The following is a 23094-nucleotide window of genomic DNA, read 5'->3' on the forward strand; positions in this document are numbered from 1 at the left end:
CAAGGAGCTTGTTTGTTTCCTTTATCAATTTATCCCAAGACACTAGGAGCAACTGACTTGTACCGTCACCTTCCTTATTTTCCCACAATTGTCAACATTTTATATCGCTCCCAAGACAGTTTCCTCTCACATTTGGTAAATAAAGATAAATTAATGCATTTGTCTCTTTAAGTTTGTAAAATAGTTCACACCATGGGCTTTCAGGATTCTCTGAGCTCTCACAAGAGGCCTTGGTAACGGTAGGGGTTGCCAAATTGGAAAGCCTATTCCAGATACATAAAATATTCATCCTTATATCTCTGTTGCTTTAGAACCACTTTTATAAGAAGTCTGTATTATTAGTTAGGGTTCTTAGAGTAATAAAACTTACAGTGTTAATCTTTCTGTAATCTCTGTCTCTATCTGTCATCTAAATCTATCTGTAAAGAAGATTTATTAGAATTACTTACAGGCTATAGTTCAGCTAATCCAACAATGTCTGCCTCTGAACAGAAAGTCCAAGAATCCAGTAGTTGTTCAGACAACCAGGCTGGCAGTCTTTATCTGTTTTCAGTATGTGATGGAATTTTAGAGAAATAGATTCTAATGTAAGTGAAAAATGGACTTAGTAGTTAGAGGGCGAGCAAGTAGACAGACAAACACACAGACACACAGACACACACAGAGAGAAAGAGAGTAAGAGAGAGAAAGAGAGAGAGAAAGAGAGAGAGAGAGAGAGAGAGAGAGAGAGAGAGAGAGAGAGAGACTACTATGTTCTTTATATAAGCTGCCAATAGAAAGCATGATCCAGATAAAAAGTTTATATTCCACACTGAAGATCTGGATTACAAGTGGGTCTTCCCCTAGAAATGAACCCACACACTTACAGTCACTTGATCTTTGACAGAGGAGCTAAAAACATTCAATAGAAAGAGGATAGATAGCATCTTCAACAAATGGTGCTGGTTCAATTTGCAGTCAGCATGCCGAAGAATGCAAATCGATCCTTTCTTATCTCCTTGTACAAAGCTCAAGTGCAAGTGAATCAAAGACCTCCACATTAAACCAGATACACTGAAACTATTAGAAAAGAATGTGAGAAGAGCTTAGAACACACAGGCACAGGAGAAATTTTCTTAAAAAGAACAACAAAGGCTTATGCTCTAAGATCAAGAATAAACAAATGAGACTTTATGAAACTACAAAGTTTCTTTAAGGCTAAGGACACTGTTAAGCAGACAAAATGGCAGCCTACAGATTGGGAAAGGATCTTTACCAACTCTACATCTGATAGAGCGCTAGTATCCAATATATACAAAGAACTCAAGAAGTTAGACTCCAGAGAATCAAACAATCCAATTTAAAAATGGGGGACAGAGCTAAACAAAGAATTCTCAACTGAGGGATATTGAATTTCTGAGAAGCACCTAAAGAACTGCTCAATATCCTTAGTCATCTAAGAGATGCAAGTCAAAAACAACCCTGAGATTCCACCTCACTCCAGTGAGAATGGCTAAGATCAAAAACTCAGGTAATAGCAGATGCTAGCAAGAATGTGGAGGAAAAAAAACACTTCTTCAGTGTTGGTGGGATTGCAAGCTGGTACAATCACTCTGGAAATCAGTCTGGTTGTTCCTCAGAAAATTAAACATAGTGCTACCTGAAGACCCAACTATTCCACTCCTAATACCCAAAAGAAAATCCAACATATAACAAAAACACATGCTCCACCATGATCATAGCAGTCTTAAATATAATAGCCAGAATCTGGAAAGAAACCAGGTGTCCTTCAACAGAGAAATGGATACAGAAAGTATGGTACAATTACACAATGGAGTACTTACTCAGCTATTTGTGAAATTTCTAGGCAAATGGATGGACCTAGAAGCTATCATCCTGAGTGAGATAACCCAGTCACAAAAGAATACATATGGTATATGGTCAGTGATATGTGGATACTAGCCCGCAAAAGCTGTGAATACCTAAGAAACAATTCACAGACATGAATCTCAATAAAAAGAAGGCCAGAATGTGGAAGCCTCAGTCTTTCTTAGAAGGTAGAACAAAACATACATAGGAGAAAATAAGATCAATCAGAGACTACCTCACCTGGGGGGGATTCACCCCATATGCAGCCACCAAATGCAGTCACTATTGCTGATGCCAAGAAGTGCTTACTGGCAGGAACACGATATGGATGCCTCCTCAGAGGCTCTGCCAGAGTCATACAGATACAGTTGAGGATGCTTGCAGCTCACCATTGGTCTGAATACAGGCACCCCAATGAAAAAGCTAGAGAAAAGACTGCAGGAGCTGAAAGGGTTTGAAACCTTATGGGAAGAACAACATTACCAATCAACCAAACCCTGCAGAACTTCCATGGACTGAATCACCAACCACTGAGGACACATGGAGAGTCCCATGGCTCTGATTGCATATGTAGCAGAGGACAGAATTGTTTAGCATCAGTGGGAGAAGAGGCCTTTGGTCCAGTGAAGGCATGTTTCCCAAGAGTAGGGGAATGCCAAGAAGCTGAGGTGGTTGAGAGAGGGAGCACTTTCATGGAAGCAAGTGGAGGAGGATCAGGAGGGGAATGGGGGTAGGTGATAACATTTGAAATGTAAATACAGAAAATATCCAATAAAAATTAAAAAAATAAGTAAGTCTTCCCATTTTAAATGGTTTAATTAAGAAAAATATTCTTTCCAGGTGTGCTCAGTCATTTGAGTTTGTTCATTCTAGATATAGTCAAGTAGAAAACCAAAAATAATCATTACAAAGACCAAGTGTTCAAAGACCCGAGGCTATGGCAGATATTTCCCATTCACAGCACAGCACCCTGGGCCCTGGAACAAGCCCCTCACCGGTCTCCAGGGTTACTGCAGTAATATCTGTACTCTTGATAGAAATGGAAAAAAAAAAATCACTCGATTCCTTTATCCAGACAACATTTACCAATCAGTTCAAACGCAATGATTACAGGCTGTTTGTCAATCATTATTTTAAGTAAAAAGTAACCATCAAAAGATGATCTGGTAAGACAAATGCCTAACTTGGGTTCCTAGGTTAACATCTATATTCTTGTATTTAAATATACATTAGAAATTCGAGCCAACACACACTTCCCACTAACCACATTGTATATTAAAAGCCTTCAGGATTGAGATTTAATAAGACCAGTTATTTCTACTGTTTCATCAAGCTAAATGAGTCCTTGCCAGGCTGTGGAAATGGGGGCTAGAAGGTCAAGAGAATGATGTTTGCCACCAAGGAACCTTTGGAGAATGTCTGGAGCTATTTCTGGTTCTCATAATTGAGGAGATAGAAGGGTGGAATGCAGAATCCAGTGGGAAAAGGCCAGAGATGCTGTCAAACATCACGTAACACACAGGATCGCCCCTAGCTAAGGGTCATCTAGCCCAAAGCATCAATGGTGTCAGGCTGAGAAATCCCTAGTTAAGTGAAAACTGGCTTTTCCCCTGGTCCCACAACTGTCAAGACAATGTGGTGCCACTATCCTGATTTGTGGTAATCACTTGAGGTTTTTCAAACTTGCTTTGTGCTATCCGAACAGATGACAACCCAGCAGTCACAGTACACAGTGCCTTATGACCACTGCATTACTGTGGACATAACTCCAGCAGCACAGGTCCTAAGGAGCCATGGGTCACAACAAGGACTGATGAACTACAGACATGCTTGGCGACACTTTCCATGAGGAACAGTTAGGAAATACTTTTAACCTAGTTAGTCATATGAACCCTGTTTTTGAAAACCAGTTGTTGGCTGTTCTACCTGACTGAGTGTGACTGGATCTGGCCACAGGCAGCAATTTGCTGACCTCTGAACTGGATTAGGTATTGGCAGAACTACATTGGCCATATTGTGTAGTTTAGTTTTAAATATGTGTGATAGCCCTTGTCTTATAAACCTTTGCTGTTATCCCTTATCAAGATAATCAAATTTCAATAGGAAAACGTGGTGGCCTGATATGAAGGTGGCTCCTCTTGACTAACCATTCAGTAGGTGCCAGGCAATTGGCATGCTCACCTTCATCTGCAGAAGTTTGTAAAATGGGTTATTAAGATGAAGGTATAAAGACTGAGAATACACGGATAGGAGTCACAAGTCAGGCAAAGCCAATACTGAATTCAGAGCTGATTGATTCCAGAGTTGGAATGCTTCCAGTTTCCAGGTTTGAAGAAGGACAAGTTAGTGTAGTCTTCCTCTTTACTGCTTTTCTTTCCTGTGTCCTTAGCCAGCCTTGCCAGGGAATCAGCGTCCTTCCCCATGGGACCTATGTCTTAGTGTTTCTATTCCTGCACAAACATCATGACCAAGAAGCAAGCTGGGGAGGAAAGGGTTTATTCAGCTTACACTTCCACATTGCTATTCATCACCAAAGGAAGTCAGGACTGGAACTCAAGCAGGTCAGGAAGCAGGAGCTGATGTAGAGGCCATGGAGGGATGTTACTTACTGGTTTGCTTCCCCTGGCTTGCTTAACCTGCTTTCTTATAGAACCCAGGTCTACCAGCCCAGGGATGGCTCCACCCACAATTGACTGAGCCCTTCCCCACTAGATCACTAGTTGAGAAAATGCCTTACAGCTGGATCTCATGGAGGCATTTCCTCAAGGGAGGTTTTTTCTTCTGTGATAACTCCAGCTTGTGTCAAGTTTACACAAAACCAGCCAGTACAACCTACAAGCTTCCTGACACTCTTTCTCAACACTGTCCTCTTGTATGACAGAGTCTTCTAAGATACCATTAGGACAAGCCTAATGTCTAGTAAGCTCCCATTTCCCAACCCCTAGTTAATTTCGATGAAACAATGGAGGGAAGGCATGTTATTTGTTTAACTTTTTTTTTTTGGCAGGTTATTACAATGTATCTATTTCTGGCTGGCTTAGAATTCACTATGTAGATCAGGCTAGCCTTGAACTCACAGAGATCCATGTATCTCTCCAGTCAAGTGTTGGGATTAAAAGGCAAGGAAAAGTTTATTTTGACTCAGTTCTTTGTCTAAAAAGGGAAAGCATGATGGAATTCATTCGAGAGAACATGCATCTAGGGACCCTCACATTACAGTTGCAGACAGAAGCAAAACACAGGTCAGCTCCACAATCAGGCATAAGTATCAAAGCCCTAGCCCTGACTTACTTCCAGCAGCCTAGCCCCTGTCTCCTAAAGGTTCACCAGTTTCAAAATAGTGCAGCCAGCTGGATCGAGCACCGAGAACCTGAGCCATGAAAGATATTTCAGATTCACAAACTGAAATTGTCACATGGGGAATAGAAGCTGTGGGAAAGAGAAAAGCTCTTCAGCTCAGAGAATTTTATTGAGTCACTGAATTTTATACATCCATGTGATATATTTTGACTTCCATGTCCGAGGTCTTCCTCTTAACTTGTCCCAGATCCATTCTCTCTCCCTGTCTCCCTCTCAACTTCACGTCTTTTTTTTTCAATAGTCCATGAAAGTAATTTTTGTTGCACAAAAATACTGTGTAGGGGGACGCTTACTGGAGCAGGACCCACCTATTGAGCCCTCATCCTTAAGGAAAACTGACTCTCTCTTACCCTAAAGCCAACTGTTGTCAAAAGACCCTCAGCTTGGGGTGGCGTTTGTGAGCTCAGTGGGGTTTTGCTTAGCAGAATTCACTAAAGGTATAATGATGATGTGTCATTTTCTAGACCTCTTCATTTCCACACATATTGTAGATATCTAATAAAAATGCATGTATTATATGTATCACAGACATATATGTACATATCACACAGGATTCTTTCTCACTAATGGTGGTTATGTCCTATGAAGTCACCATCAATGCTGAATAGAAGAACATCAATGCTGAATAGAAGAATTGAGTTGGATTTTTGATGGGTATTGCATTGAATCTGTAAACTGCTTGGGGCAAGATGACCATTTTTACTATATTAATCATGCCAATCCATGAGCATGGGAGATCTTTCCATCTTCTGAGATCTTCTCCAATTTCTTTCTTCAGAGACTTAAAATTCTTGTCATACACATCTTTCACTTGCTTTGTTAGAGTCACACCTAGGCATTTTATATTATTTGAGACTATTGTGAAAGGTGTCATTTTCTTATTTTCTTTCTCAGCCCATTTATTCTTTGAGTAGAAGAAGGCTACTGAATTTTATATCCAGCCATATATATATATATATATATATATATATATATATATATATATGGAGCTTATCTCCATTTAGTTTGATGTTGACTACAGGTTTTCTGTATATTGCTTTTACTATGTTTAGGTATGAACCTTCAATTTCTGATCTTTCCAAGACATTTAACATGGAGTGTTAAATTTTGTAAAATGCTTTCTCAGCATTTAATGAGATGATCATGTGTTTTTTTTTTCTTTGAGTTTGTTTATATAGTGGATTACATTGATGGATTTCCATATATTGAACCATCCCTTCATACCTGGGATTAAACCTACTTGATTGTGATGGATGATCAATTTCTTGTGTTCCTTGATTCAGTTTTTAAGAACTTTATTGAGTATTTTTGCATATATTCATAAAAATTGGTCTTCAGTATTTTTTCTTTGTAGGGTCTCTGTGGGTTAAAATATAAATGTAATTGTGACTTCATAGAATGAGTTGGGTAGTGTTCCTTCTGTTTCTATTTGTGCAATAGTTTGCAGAGTATTGGTATTAGGTCTTCTGTGAAGGTCTGAAAGAATTCTTCACTAAACCCATCTAGTCCCGGGCTATTTTTTGGTTGGGAGACTTTTGATGACTGCTTCTATTTTTTTTTAGGGGTTATGGAACTCTTTAGATTGTTTATCTGATCCTGAATTAACATTGGTACCTGTATCTGTCTAGAAAATTGTCCATTTCCTCTAGATTTTCAAGTTTTGCTGAGTATAGGTTTTTGTAGTAGGATCTGATGATTTCTTGAATTTCCTCAGTTTTTGCTGTTATGTCTCCGTTTCCATTTCTGATTTTGTTAATTTGAACACTGTCTTTGTGTCCTGTTATTCTGGCTAAAAGTTTGTCAATCTTGTTGATTTTCTCAAAGAACTAGCTCCTGTTTTTGTTGATTCTTTGTATAGTTTCTTGTTTCTACTTGGTTGATCAGACTTCAGTTTGATTATGTCCTGTCATCTACTCCTCCTGGGTGCATTTGTCTCTTTTTCTTCTACCGAGCTTTTAGGGGAGCTTTCAAGCTGCTAATGTATGCTCTGTCCAGTTTTGTTGGAGGCACTCAGAGCTATGAGTTTTCCGCTTAGCACAACTTTTATTGGGTTTTATAAGTTTGGGTAAGTTATTCCCTTCATTTTTATTAAATTTTTAAAAAGTCTTTAGTTTCTTCCTTTATTTCTTCCTTGACCAAGTTATCCTTGAGTGGTACATTGTTCAGCTTCCATGTGTATGTAGGCTTTTTGTATTTTTTTGTTTTTATTGTTGTTGCTATTGAAGACCAGCCATAGTCCATGGTGATGTGATAGGATGCATGGAATTATTTCATTATTCTTCTATCTGTTGAGGCCTCTTTTGTGACCAACTATATGGTCAATTTTGGAAAAGATGCTATGACCTGCTGAGAAAAAAGTATATTCTTTTGTTTTAGGATGAAATGTCCTGTAGATGTCTGTTAATTCCAGTTGGTTCATAACCTCTGCTAGTTTCCCTGTGTCTATGTTCAGTTTCTGCTTCCATGATCTGTCCATCTTTTTTGATAGCTTTTGGTTGAAAGTTGATTTTATTCGATATTAGAGTGGCAACTCCAGCTTGTTTCTAGAGACCATTTGCTTGAAAGGTTTTCCCCTAGCCTTTTACTCGGAGGTCATGTCTGTCTTTGTCACTGATATGTTTCCTGTACGAAGTAAAATGTTGGGTCCTCCTTATGTATCCAGTCTGTTTCTCTGTGTCTTTTTATTGGGAAATTGAGTCCATTGATGTTGAAAGATATTAGGGACCAGTGATTATTGTTTCCTGTTATTTTTTGTTGTTAGAGGTGGAATTATGTTTATGTTGTTGTCTTCTTTTGAATTAGTTGAAAGATTACTTTCTTGCTTTTTGTAGGGTTTGGTTTTCTTCCTTGTGTTGAATTTTTTCATCAATTATTTTTTTGTAGGGCTGGATTTGTGGAAAGATATTGTGTCAGTTTGGTTTTGTCCTGGAATATCTTGTTTTCTGTATCTATATTAATTGAAAGTTTTGCTGGATATAGTAGCCTGGGCTGGCATTTGTGGTCTCTTAGGATCTGGATGACATCTGCGTAGGATCTTCTAGCTTTCTATTCTCTGTTGAGAAATCTGGTGTGATTCTGATAAGTCTGCATTAGTATGTTATTTGACCCCTTTCCTTTATGCTTTTAATATTCTTTCTTTGTTATGTGTATTTGCCATTTTGACTATTATGTGACTTGAGGAATTTCTTTTCTGGTTTAATCCATTCAGAGTTCTGTAGGCTTCTTGTATGTTTATGGTCATATCTTTCTGTAGGTTATAGTAGTTTTCTTCTATAATTTTGTTGAATATATTTACTGGCCCTTTAAGTTGGAAATCTTTGCTCTCTTCTACACTTATTATCCTCAGGTTTGAGCTTCTCTAATATTTTTGGTAGTGAGACTAGCCTTTAAAGGCTAAGCTGTCTCTCCAGTCCTGGTTTGATCTTCTCATTGTGACCTGGAATTCCTGGATATTTTGGGTTAGGAGCTTTTTTTTTTTTTTTTTTTTTTTTTTTTTTTTTTTTTTTGCATTTTTTTTGACTGTTGTATCAATGTTTTCTATGATGTATTCTGCCCCTGAGAGTCCTTCTTCAATCTCTTGTGACTCCTGATCTCTTTCCTAGGTTTTTTTTTTTTTTTTTTTTTTTTTTTTTTTTTTTTTTTAATCTCCAGCATTGTTTCCCTTTGTGATTTTTTTATTGTTTCTATATCTGCTTTTAGATACTGGATCATTTTGTTCAATTTCTTTGCCTTTTGTTTGTGTTTTCCTGTAATTCTCTAAGGTCTTCTACCTGTTTATCTGTGTTTTCCTGTATTTCTTTAATTACATCATAAATTGTATTTTAAATTAAATTTTACTTTTCTGGTGTGTTGAGGTATTCAGGAGTCGCTGTAGTTGGGAACTGGGTTCTGATGATGCCAAGTAGCCTTGCTTTCTGTTGTTTAGGTTCTTGGGCTCTCACCATCTGCTTATCTCTGGTGTTAGCTGGTCTTGCTCATTCTGACAATGGCTTGACCCTCCTGTAAGCCTGTGTGTCAGCACTACTGGGGACCAGCTCTTTCCCAGCAGGGTCTGGGTAGAGAGAGCAGGGTCACAGGGTCAGTACAGGGCACAGACAGAAACCCGAAGGATCCTGTCCCAGACTGCTCCTCTGTTCCTGTGCCCCGAGGGTTCTAGGAAGCATCCGAAGAGCAGCAGTGGTGTTCTTACCTGTGCTATCAGGTGTTTCAGCACTTCTGGGGGACCAGCTCTCTCCCACCGGGGTCTGGATATAGAAAGCTGTAGCACAGGGTCAGCTCTGGGTGCAGGTGGAAACCTGAATAATCCTGTCCCAGACTGCTCCTTGTTTCCAGTGTCCTGAGTGCTCTGGTCGGGTTCCTCTTGGGACAGGAATTTGAGCAGGGGTGGTGGTCTCTCCTGTGGTCTCAGATGTGTCAGTGCTCCTGTGAGACTGGCTCTTTCCCAGCAGGGTCTGTGTTCAGAGTGCTCTGGCACCAGGTCAGCTAAAAACGCAGGCAGAAACCGGAAGCTAATTTTGCCTTTCCTATGTACAGGGCCACAAGCTAAGCCTCAGATATTTTGTCACCCACATAAAGGGGACTACGAAAGAATTCATACCTAAATTAGAAGTACAAAATTGTTTCCAAAAGACTTTGATATGGCTCCATGTTGCAGTAAATATTAAAAAATAAAAAGGTTTATCTCTTTTCTGGCCCTGAGGTCTCACGCCTCAGGACAGACCCTGATACAGAGCTGTGCGGACATCTGGTGTCCTGTCCGAGCTGCCATCATGGCCCAACTTGTCCGCGCAGCTCCCTTCCCTTGGCGGTTTACTACTGCCTGTTCTCTGCCTCTGTCCCGGGTGTTTCTGTGTGTACCACAAACACACTCTACAGCCCGATAGCTTTTCATACAGGTTTGCATATTCAATTCTCAATCCACAAACCTTCTATACAACAAGATTGCATCAAATAGACAAAGATACAAACTGTCCTTCTATATGAGATATTAGAACTGTAAAATCCTTAATGTTCATAGCTTTTTAACACCAATCAATCCTACCTGGGGCTAGCTGGTCCTTGGGAAGCTCCATGTTCCACAACCTTCACCCTCCATCCTCTGACCTCCTCTGACCTCTCCATCCTCTACCTCCCTCGCCCTGCCCAGTCACTGGCTTTCCTTTATTTTACTAATTAAAATGGGAAGGTTCAGTCGGAGTCACGAGACTAGGCAGCCCTTCTTGGGAAAGTGGAATTAACATTAAAATACTAACAGCTTCAGGACAATCTACAGCTCCACACAATGGTTGTGAAGTGTTTGTTGGATGTCTGACTTACTTTTGGAGATGTGTGGAGCATGTGTGTGTAACTATGTACACGTTGATGTCAGAAGATAACTTTCAGGAGTTAATCCTCTTGCTTTCCACTACGAGAGTTCTGGGAACTGACTGCAGATCGCCAGGGTTGCTGGCAAGGCCGTTTGATGACCTTTGCAGCCATTTCTTTAAAGTCGTCTTTTTGGAGATTCACCAACTCAGTGTTGACGAGAAAAAGATACTTTCCTTTATGGCAAACCTTGGCTACTAGAAATCCTTTCTTACCTTCTCTTTTTCATAAACACATGTCATGGTCAATTTTCTGTGTCAGTCTGAGCAGACTAAAGAATAACCAGGAAGGAGGTCAGAGGTCAGTTTTGGCCTGCTCGGACTTTTGGAGATGCACACCTGCACACATGCATGTATACGATGCATACATTCACCATATAAATACACATCACATATTCATACACACACATACAATCAGTAAAATACATGCAAAATACTGGTAAAAAAGTAGATACTAAAGGTGACCATATTAAAAAACTAGGACACAATCATTTTTAAAGAAAATATTGAGAAAGCATGTGTCCCGTATTGTCTCAGTCCCAACTTTTCTCCCCTGAAAGAATAACGTAGAGAACTTGAGGCTTAGATATCTCTCTTGGGTCTTCTGATTTGGAGACAAACTAAACTTTTATTTACGGGTGTGTCAAGCCATATCATATGTGTGGAGGTACAAACGACAGTGTGAAACTTGGTTCTCTCCTTCCATCCTGTGGGTCCTGGGGTCCTCAGACTTGCTGGCAATTTCCCTTACCTCTGAGTTGAATCGGCTTAAAACATTATTTTATGACTTGAAAAACCATAAAAAGTTCTTCTCTTTTACTCCTTGCTCACATCTTGATTTCCTTATATATTCTTTTAGGGTAACTAAAATAACCATTCTACTCACTGATAAATAAATATTACATTAGGATTTACAAGCATTTTAACAGTTTCAAAATAATTTCATGTAAAAGAAAGACATTTTTGCCTTTACTATTAACGAATTAGTTTGCATGATTCCAAGAACATGAAGAGTAATAAATCATGCCTAACCTTGCCCCCCAAAAGCTGTCTGCACAAAACAATTTTAAAAATAAATTTCAATAATAGAAGTTAACAAAACAGCTGATGAAAACAGATGTATCCTTTGTTTTGTATGAACCTAGAATTTTGTCATGTGGCAAAAATGAAGAATAAATTGGATTGAGTTCAACTCTGCATCTGGCATAGAATTCTCCCCTTGAAGGGGAAATCAACAAAGTCTGCATTCTTCGCTTATAAAGCAAGCATGGCTTAGACATGTTTAAGGTGTTCTAAGTATTTCTCAAAAAATTTGAGCAGAAATGATTTAGGATTTAAAATATTATCCAGAGAATGCAAGGTAGCTTAACTACTTGTGGGATTTGAAAGAATAATGTTCCTGTGTAAATTAAATCTTCATTTTGATTGATTTTCAAGGGAAATAACCTTTTCGAATCTATAATTATTTCCCCTGAAATAGAACTCAATATGAGCATGTTTCTGTTTCAACAACCCCCTGCCCCTATTTGTTCTGGCTGGGAGTCTACTCACAAGCATCTTTTCATTGCTTTGGTCCCTCCAAATGCTTACAGATCTTAAACTTTAGAGAAGGCCATCTAATTTGAGCTTCAAATAGTGTTCTGATTGATAACAGATTTAAGTGTTCTATAGTTCAGATTTACTCTGTAAAAACTGGGGGCTTGGGAATGTAGCCTCTGAAAGATAGGCCTTTTGTGCAGACCCAGAATGTATTCCACTAGGCCAGAGTTTCCTCTCCCACAGCACAGGGTCCCCTCATGTAAATGACCTCTCATTGATTATCCTGAACAATGAATCTACTATTTCTTTTGCTCCAATTAAACTTGTTTTTGAAAGAGCATTGGGGACACAGCTGAAAAACTTCTGGTCAACTCAAAGCCGCAGACCATCCTTAATCATACTAGGATTTGCTGGGCCAATGAGGAGCAGGACAAGAGTGAGAGAAAGTACATAATTAGTGGGACCATTGGGGGAAAGATGCTGTTGTAGGTCCAAAAGAAAAAAAAAAGAAGAAAGAGAGGAAGGAGGAAAATTGGGGGGCAGGGAGGGAGGGAAGAACAGAGGTAGGGCAGAGAGAGAGAGAGAGAGAGAGAGAGAGAGAGAGAGAGAGAGAGACAGACAGAGAGAGAGAGAGAGAAGGGGAGGGGAGGGGAGGGGAAGGGAGGAGAGGAGAGGACAGATTGTTCTTGAAGGTTTTTCTTAGGTCAAAGAAATATGCATTTTTTGTTCATCAATGAAAGCAACAGCATAGTAAGATTTTACCTTATTAACCTACATAAGTTACAGTGAAACTTGCGACAATTAACTTATCACAGGATGTATTCCGCTCACTATATAATTAGATACGTGGTACCCATTGTTTCTTTGTACTTATTTCAGAACAAATAGTCAGACTATGTTACCAGTGGAAGCTAGGATATAACTTCCCCAGTACAAGGTAGAAAGATTTGGGTGAGTGCATTTTACTACTCACAGAGGAGAATGAGGTGGAAAAGCCACATTTTAAAAAAATTGTAACTCTAGTATCTTGCCCATTATTCATGCAGCTTTGTCTTCTGTAGTTTATTAATTTTTTCCCATAGCAACCATATTTTCTCTGTGAGATGCCTTAACTGAGCTCAGCAGGGAATGAAGGAATGGTTGGATAGATGAAAGCAAATTGCAGCTAACGGGATGGAGCTGTGAAGGTAGCTACAGTCCCCTGAGAGAAAAACATTTGAAGAGCTCTTTTCTGAAGCAAACCTGTTTCTCCAAATTGCTTTCCATGTATCTGTCACCTTTCTATCTAAGTGTTGGCTGTTGAGCAAAGCTGCTCAGGAACAGCAAAAGCATGGAACTGGCATGTGGAATGGACACAGTGTTTGACTTCATCATTCTCCAAAGAAGAGCAGAGTCACCTCACGGTACCCAGGCTTCCACTGAGTACTGCACGGATACTGAAGTCATGTTTCTCAGCCCTGTGCTCAATCTCACTTCCTTTGGTGGAGGGAGATTAACTACTGCCTTCAGGAAACATCTGTACTGTTAATGCTTCCCTTCCTCCCTCCCACCTTCTGTCTTTCCCAGTCATGAAGGAGTTGGTGGCACCTATGTTCTGAACGTTTACCTCCTAACAGCGTGTTAGAATGTGATCACTACTTTAATGGTTTAATAGTTTTTAAAGTTTGAAGGCATGAGGCCTTTAAGATGTCATGCATCTATGAGGTTAGGATCTGCTCTTATCAAAGGGACAGAGATGCTATTATATGGGGAAAGTTCCTTACAAAGGACATATTTGACAACCATTTGTCTCCTTGACCCCATGTTTGGGATCAAACGAAAAAAAATGTTAAAGTAAGTAATTTTGTGTTAGATATGGCTCCCTTGATACTGGGCTTCCCAGTCCTAGAAGCACGAGTCAAGAGTTTCTGTTAATTATTAATTAACCAGTGTGTGGTATTCTGTTATAACAGTAAGGCAATGTACAGGAAAAAGTAGTAATCCTGGCATAAGAAGGCTCCGGGAACTGTTGTAGACGAGGAAAAAGAGACTTTCAGGAGAAAAGACAAGCAGCACTGAAAACTATGACACTGCTGGCTCAGAAACAAAAATAGTGCAAGGAAATCCGAGGGAACAGAGAGACACGGGGGTGTCGGCTGATCTGAAGATTTTTCCAAATCAGTCCTCTGTTACAAAATATCCGAGAAGCACAGCTTAAAGAAGAGCTTATTTGGGGTAGCGGTGCTGAGGACCATGTTCCCTCACAACAGAAAAGACATGGAGACAGGGGCCAGCTGGCCACATGGTCATATCGAGGAGGCAGAGGCTCATGAGCACTTGCTCTTAGCCTGCTTTCTGTCTTTTGATCTCACAGCTTAAATAGCTAACGGTTCATTCACACAAGTAAAGGGAGCAATTCTCGAGCTCCATCACTGCAATGTATGTCCACTGAGATCAACTTGAAGAGTTTACAATCACTATGGAAACAAAGCCTGGGCACTTCTGGGAGGTGTAATTTAGGTTAGTTTAGGGAGGGAAGACCTGCCCTAAGTGTAGTGGGTATATTTCGAGAGACTGGGGTCTCGGGCTGAACAAAAGCACTCTCTCCATGGGAAATCTCTCCAGTCCAATTCCATCTGCTGATCCACTATTCTGGGAAATACTGACTTTCCATTTATCTCAGATTTCTTAAAGGTAACTGTTTCATCAATACCTATTTCTTAACAAAAACCAAACCAGGGTGAAGATATGAGACTTTACCCCCATCATGGCTGTAATTTCTCATGTATGCAATCATCCTGGACCACACAAGAAACTATAGATTGTGGAAACACTTCATGTGACAGCCAGGTATGTCTTTCCTTACAGGGCTTTAGTTCAGACCAGGTGAACCAGTACCAATTCTTCAACACACAACAAAATATTATCGGGCTTAAATTTTCTGAGAAATAAGGCAGGATGAATTGTAATGTCAGTTCAAAACAATATAGCCATAGATCTGCAGCAGAAATGCATCTGGTTTCGGGTGCCCTCATAGCTCTTGAAAGTACAAATCTAATAACACCCTTCACTTAGCAATGCAGTCTGTATGCAAAAGCTTCTTGGAGTTGCTTAAATGCCTCCAGGTCTTGCTTGTGCTATGATTTACCAAATAGTATTTTAAAAATTGAAATAAAAACTCAAGCAGTAAGGAAATATTGTTTATGTTCCATGAAATGGTTAAGAATACCACTTTCCATCATACAGGAAGGAAGGAAGACTAAGGAATTCTAATAACATTGCCCAGGAAGGGTCCACTCATCACCATGGGGGATACACACTACCTAAGTGAGCTGAGGGAACCATCCTCTCTCACAGCACAAGCCAGAATGTTCTTTAACTTTGTACTGTCCAGTGCTTTGTTCAGATCACGTGTGTAATAAGTGTTCATAAAGTCTTTTGTAGATAATAATTGCTTATTTTTCTTAATGTTGTCCAAGATGATAACTATTTAAAAAGGTATTGGTTACTTACACGAAACAAACTGTGTGGCTAGGCCACTCTAGAAATCATTACTTACTACCCACACTTGTAACTATTTGTGGGAACTACTTGTCATTTCAGTGACTTCCTAGTTTCCTGGGGGCTGGGAGGAACGCAGGATGACTTGTTCATACCGTGGACTGAGACAACACACTGTTCCAAAACCGTCTGGGCAAGGTAGCGAGAGAACGCAGGAAGGGTCTGCTGATGACTGAGGGGGTTTCCTAAGCTGGCTTTCACCCACTGCCTAGCTCCATCGATCTCCCTCCTGACCTAATTCATCCCATCCCCCAAGCCAGTGAAACTCTTCAGGGTTCCAGAGGATTCCGGGTGAAACTCTGAGTAGCAGGTACACCATGTATTTCCTGTGGATATTTTCTTCCTCCTCCATAATTTTGTCATCTTACCAGCCAAACTAATAACACCACCTCAAGTCCCCTATACAATATTACTTCTTTCTTTCTTTGTCCAATTCAAACCTCATAACAGAAAACATAAAATTAAATTTCAGATTTCTGTTTACATCTCTCTTACCCTATTCCCTAGGAATTGCTCTAGGGTAGGGCCCACCAGATATTTTTTTATGTTTTTATCCCTACACCAGGACTGGTGCTTACAATCATAGAGCAAGGAATATCAGCACTACACACACACACATACACACACACACATATTACATATATGCCACATATATATTACACATATATTACACATACATATATCATATATATATATATGTATATATATATATATATATATATATATATATATATATATATACTACACTTTGTTAGGAGTTTACTTTTACTATGATTAATAGTGTGAGTTCTTTTTACAATATAAATATAATAGTTGTGTTAAAGAGCATTGGTGTTGCTGGCTGTTTACCAATGGTGACAGGTATTCTTGGCTTTCACTTGACTACATGGGGAATTAATTAAAACCCAAGTGGCTAGGCATACCTGTGAGGGATCATTCTTGATCGAATTACTTGACATGGAATAAACACACTAAATTCAAATCTTTTGAGGTAAAAAGATACATCTTAAATCTGAGCCATGCTTTCTGGTGGCAGCAGGAGCACGTAGAAGACTTGTTTCTTGGCTTGCTCACACTCTTGCTGGAGACTTCATTCCATCACTAACATTAGAGCTACTTCTTTGGAATTCCAGCTTATTGTGAAGACCAGCTGAGATGCTGAGCCTTGGGATTCTTGGACCTTCTGTCAGGAGACAGCCATTTTTTTCAATAGTTCTACTGTAACCTGTAAGCCACTCCTGTAGGGAGGGGCCCCAACCGCACCCACCAAGATGGCGCCAACCTCCGGCTTGCTTTGTGGTAATCATATACTGCACATGTGCGTACACGTTCCTAGTGCCAGGTGGCGCTATGCTAATCAGGCGAGTAGCACTACACCAATCCCTGGAGGACACATCATCCCTCCCCAGCCAGAGGGAAAGCTATTTTTACTTTAGAGAAACACACATATCCTCTTCAACTGAGGATGGTTTGGTAGAATTAGAACATAGGAAGCTGGCACCAACCAACAATTAACTTCTAAAAAAAAAAAAAAAAAAAAAAAAAACCAAAAACTTACTTCTTTTTAACCCAGTTCTTTATCCCTGGGGAAGCCGAGGTTCCTGGTTGCAGCCGGTCTGGGCTCTAGTTTGACAATGACAGCCCTCAGGATCTTTAGCTTTGATTTGCATACTGAAGGTGTACACTGACAGCCACCTCCACCCTGCAGGATGTTTTAGACCATCCAGGATGAGGACAGTAATCTGGTTCTCAGTTTCCTTTGTCATTCTTTCCCTCTCCCTTCTAAAACTCTTTCTGTGGGACTCCCGGATGTCACAGAAATGCAACCCGGGCAAAATGTGTATCATTTCTCATTTGAAAAGTGTCCATGACTCTGAGCCCAGAGAGGATGTCATAGCATATCCTGGGGGTTGGCCAGGATATTCTAGCCAGTTAGAAAAACAAGACAGAGGGCACAGGGCTTAACACTTGTGGCGACTATGACTGCACTTTGGAGCAGGCCATTTGACCCCTCACAGGTGCAGCCTGGTGGTCGGCAACTAAAGAAAAACAAGCTTATGGCATCCTTCCTTTAGCTATGAGAACACTTCATCTCTGTTTTATGCGTAGGTCAGCTGCCTCCTAGCTCTGGAATGAACTCAAAATATGGCGGCAGAGCACGTGGTACGTGCTGGGTCAGCATTCTCAGGAGACCAGGATTAATGAAGATGTATCAGATAAAGAAAAACAGTTTTAGTTCATCAACAGAAGACTCAGGTGGAAAGAACTCACAGATTCAATCTGGCTTCTCAAGGAAAAAAAAAAAACAAAAAACCAAAAAGCAGTTCCTAAAGGAGTTGCTTTCATGTTTACTAAGGTTAGGGAGAAGAGCTATAATAACTCTGATACCTTAAAACTGTGCCAAGACCTTGTGTATGGCCAAGATTTAAGACATGGGTAAAACAACCCCCCCAAAAAACAAAACAAAACCAAAAGAAAAAAAAAATTCCAAAAAAACCTTGGAAATTGAAACAACATTCAATTATTAGCCTCCTTGGACAAGAATGTGACCCCACTTTGGGCTCAGTGTAGCTCCCTTCATGTCTTATCAGGGAGAGTTTAGAGCTAACAATTGTTGTGAGTACAGCGAAAGGATATTGTAGGTGGGAAGCTGGAACTACCTGCCATTTGTAGAAAGCTGTATTTGTGGAAAGTGTATTTCCAGTGTCCCAGGAATTAAGGTGAAACCCATAAAATATGCCCTTACGGTTTTGTTGCTTTTATTTTCTCTAGGGATGATGTGTAGCGCTATAAATATTCATATACAGCAGACACTGCATAGAGTGGTTGCTTGTTTAAAAAGGGTGATGGTTATTGGCTCTGCTCACCTTCTCTAGTGATGCTTGTTGTTGTCTCTGGTGCTTTGTTCTAATTCTTGTCACTCGTAGTTGCTTTGCATTTTATTCAGAATTAACTTTCATGTAGGTTCCCTACAAGGGGGCAGGGTCCTTCGGTATCATGATGGACATGTTTCTACCACATGCTCTCTGGATGTTGGTCTGTGTCCTCACTGTCACTTTTCACTTGTTAGATACCAGGGAGAAATTGTGTAAGTTCTAAAGCTTTCTATCTTCCACGTTAATATCACATCCTCCTCCATTTTAAAATTATTTCTTCACTTATTTAATTACTATAATAATAGTTTGAACCTAGGGCCATGTCTAGTACCTGCGTGGTAAGCATTGTGCTACGAGCCCCAGACTTCACTTTATTTTTATTTGATTATATATGTATATAATAATATAATTCGATGATTTTCCTCTTTTGTTATGCCTATGTCCACAGATGATTTAGAGGATGATGTTATCAAACAAAAGTTCAAATAAGAATCCCGAATTAAAAATCATTAGTTAATAGTACTCCTGGGCACTCATTCATTCGTTTGACCACAAGTGAATTCAGTGGTGTCCTAATTAGCATTCATGATCGAGCTAAGAACTTGACACAGCCAAGAATCTTCTCTACAAAGTGCCCTGATGCATAATTATCTTTATTAGTTTAGAGCTGTCTTGATTGTTAATTGATGAGGGAGTGCCTAGTCCACTGTGGGCTCTCCCTAGAGACCTGGCTTGACTGTAAAAGAAACTAGCTAAGTAAACCAGAAACCAGCTAAGTAAGCCCATAAACCAGAAAGCTAACCAGAAAGTGAGTTAACAAACAGTACTGTTGCTTGATTCCTGTCTAAGTGTCTGCCTGCAACCCCTGCCCTAACTTCCCTTAATCATGAATTGTGACCGGAAAGAGTAAGACCTACTTTCCAAGCTGCTTTTGGTCAGGGTGTTTTCTCACAGCAACAGAAGGAACTACAACAGTTGAACAGGAGATGACTCATATTCTCAGGACTCTCAGGCACTGGAGGAGAAACAGACCTGGCTTAGTAAGTATATATAGAGTGCATCCCTACTGTTGTGAGATTACAGACTACATTTGATCTACAACATTTGATCTAGGGTAGGAAAGATAAATGGGAAAGGTGGGTAAGACTATCCATTCAGTACATATTGTATAGATCGTGACTTATGCTGGAGCAAGGTGTGTTGAGGGAAGTATTAAAATTCCAAGTAGACAGACAGTCAAAAGACTAGAGAGAAGCAGGAGCGGAGGCTGGGGTGGGGTGAATCAAGACAAATACTGTGGTAGTTTCCTATAATAGCGGATGAGTCTACAGAAGTGGAGCTATGATACCTTTGGAAATAGAAGGGGTAGAGGTAGCCCCGGGAGAGATGCAGTAGAGTAGGGAGAAATCCCCTCCATGGCTTCCCTACATAGGCAGGGCTCTTATGTTGCAGTGTCTGTAGAAACTCAATAAGCACTTGGTAAAGGCCAGGGACTTATACAATCTGCCCCACTCTATGCTTAGGGTTGGGTCCTAAGGAGCTATCAAGAAGTTATTTATGCTGTTAAGGGTGCTCCACTTCAATCTCATTATGGAAGGGAAATGACCCTTATATTTTTTGCTAAGGTTAGGATGAGTCTACTAAATTATTATTTGTATGTGTATTTACTTCAACTGAGTATCCCAAAGGAGGAGAGTAAATCCCCAAATGAGGGGAAACTGGCGGGGCCTTTACTGGTGGAGTAGGGTTGCCTAAGGAGCATGTTTCTCTTCCCTTGGGTCCCTTCCACTTGAACTCTCCTTGCAATAACTATGATTCCGAGGCAAGCACGTGAGATGGTCTCTCACAATGACCCTGGCACAACAGAGTAGTTTAGCATGCTTCATTTTAATAAACAAAAATAATTTCCAAGTTAATTTTGTAAGACAGAGCAAACAAGATCTGTATGATTTTTGTGTGTGTGTGTGTGTGTCTGTGCGTTTGGTTGTAAGCATACAACTTTCCTCTGCTGGTCAATACAGATAGGGAAATTGTAGTCCTGCTGTCAAGCTGTTGAAACAGTTTGCCCAACCAGATGGACCCTGATTTAACAGCTAATCCCATTCAGTCTGGTTCTCAGCAGCCATGTACACATCTTATACCTGGCTTCATGCAGACACAAAAGGTTAGACGTGAGCTGGTTAGTAACGTTTGACTCTACCCATGGCTATCTCAGGGTGATGACTACATACTTTCTGTTAGATGTGAGCTGGTTAGTAACGTTTGACTCTACCCATGGCCATCTCAGGGTGATGACTACATACTTTCTGTTAGACGTGAGCTGGTTAGTAACGTTTGACTCTACCCATGGCCATCTCAGGGTGATGACTACATACTTTCTGTTAGACGTGAGCTGGTTAGTAACGTTTGACTCTACCCATGGCCATCTCAGGGTGATGACTACATACTTTCTGGAGGTTAATGCTGGAATTCAGACAGTTACAGTCACCTAACAGGAGGCTTTCTCCACTCAGCTCCAGTCTGCACATCTCACGATTTGGAAGAAGATCCCTAATTTGGTTTGACATTTCTGTGTTTCTATCATCTTTTGGATCCCTGGTAAGCGGAAGTCCTGAATACAATGAAAATGTTTACTTGGGGGTCAATGGGAAAAATTCTAATTAAGTTCATCTTAAATAAGATCAAATGTAGGCTAAAGGACAGTCTCATGGGGCCAGGCTTACAGAGTTCACATGGCTGTCTTACAGTGAACACTACAGTCATCTATGTCTTGTATATTCACAGGTCCCACCAATTTCATGTCCCGAGTCCTCCCCACAGAGCAGTGGAGCACAGATTTTGCTGCCTCTCTTATCTTATTCTCTCATAGGTACCAGGAGGCTGTATTGGATGTCTGTCATGATGACTCTCCGTGTGTCCTAGTGAAACTCTTTGTTTCTTTTTGGAAAGAGCCTGTGGAAATGCACAGATGTGTCCAGCTGACCGGCACTAGCTACAGAGAATGGCAGTACAAGCCTCTCTTTATGGAGACGAACAAATGCACTCAAATCCAGCAATTATTCCTGCGACAAATGAGCTTGAAAAATTGTTAAAATCCCAACTTTAAAGCTAATCAAAAACTTATGAATAAGATTTTCAGCAATAAGAATATATAGGAAAGAGCATTATTTCTGAGGAGACACAGCTTGGCATTTGTAGAAAACCCAGTTAGACTGGGTGTGGGCTCTCAGGATGGGTGTCTCGGAGACCTACCTGCTCAGTCTCCTGGGCCAAGCACAGCAACCACAGGAAATTTGTTGAGCCCTGCTAAGAGCTGTTGGTATTGCAAAGTGTTCTTGAACATGTCAAAATGTTTTCTTCTATTTTAATCCTGCATCTACATCAAGGGACACACTAGCAATAGAATTCACAATTCTGAAACTTTTCACAGACCCTTGTTTCATTGATCCAGAGGGCCATCGAGACACAAAAGTTTCAAAAGAGAAAGGAAAACTCTCAGAAGTTTCTGGACAACTCTGGTGGTTAGAGATGCTTCTAAATAATTCAAGGAGACAGAACACACACACACAAAAGAAGCAAGGAAGGAAGGAAAGTAGGAAGAAAGAAAAAAGTAGGAAGGAAGGAAAGAAGAAGAAAGGAAGAAGGAAGGAAAGAAGTAAAGGGAGGGCAGATACCAAACTTACTTCATCCACATGCCCAACAGCACCAAAGATCCTTGCCATTTGTCCAGTGAGGTAGGGGAACTGCTCTCCAATATCTTTCAGCACTGGGAGAAAACTGTCCAAAGCCAGGGGCTCACGGCCCGCTATTTCTATGAGGATGTTTAGGATGATGTCATTATAGGTTGAATCCTTCAAATTTCTGATCAGGAAAGGAACACATTTCTGAGCCACCTACAAAGAGAGAGGGGAGAAGAAGAAGGAAGGAAGAAACGATAAAGACAAATGTTAGCCAAATCAGAATCACGTTCCAAAGAAATCTTTGTAGACACAGACTCATACTGTAGCCTAGCTAGACTCCATTTAAAACAATCTTCTTACCTCAGCCTTCTGAGCACTCGGTTTACAGGCACATGGACAGCAACATATTAAATATCAAATCAGGAGGCAAATATCCTGGAATTATTAAACTCCTGACTTTGGAATCCAAACTTTACAATAAAACCATCGGCCCCCGAGTCTGTTTTCTCTTTAAGTCATGATCTGCTATTGAAATGTGAAGTCCACAAATTCCCACGTCATTAGGCCCAAACTGAGCTTTGACAACTTCCAGAGCTGTGGCTGAAGGACAGTCAGTAAGTGACAGACCCTTGCTAATTTGACTAAAGCCTCTAGTTTGGGGAAATTCTGTTTAGAATTCATGATGGGGACAAAAAAGCAAGAAGGGTTTCTCATTTGTTTTCAGTCTTCAACTTTACCAGAAAATGTCACACTATGGTATAATTATTAAAGAAAAATGGTTTCCACCATAATCCCATTGCTTAGTAATGTCTTTATGAGTATAAGAATTAAATAATTCTTGCTAGAAAATATGACATTCTGTGGAATATGGGACTAACATACAGATAT

The 23094-nt window shown here is 40.2% G+C and overlaps 1 protein-coding gene across 3 annotated transcripts in view; it reads right to left on the minus strand.

Moving 5' to 3' along the window:
* Nucleotides 1–23094, minus strand: part of VEPH1 (ventricular zone expressed PH domain containing 1) — a gene marked incomplete at both ends in the record, with an annotated part of 209794 nt that overhangs the window by 139819 nt on the left and 46881 nt on the right. For all 3 annotated transcript variants that reach the window (XM_080916322.1, XM_080916321.1, XM_080916320.1), the window contains one exon: nucleotides 22210–22419. In XM_080916322.1, the coding sequence (XP_080772448.1) occupies nucleotides 22210–22419 (210 nt within the window). The remainder of the gene's footprint in view (nucleotides 1–22209; nucleotides 22420–23094) is intronic.

Source organism: Micromys minutus (genome assembly GCF_963924665.1).
Source record: "Micromys minutus genome assembly, chromosome: 4".
In the NCBI taxonomy this organism is placed as follows: Eukaryota; Metazoa; Chordata; class Mammalia; order Rodentia; family Muridae; genus Micromys; species Micromys minutus.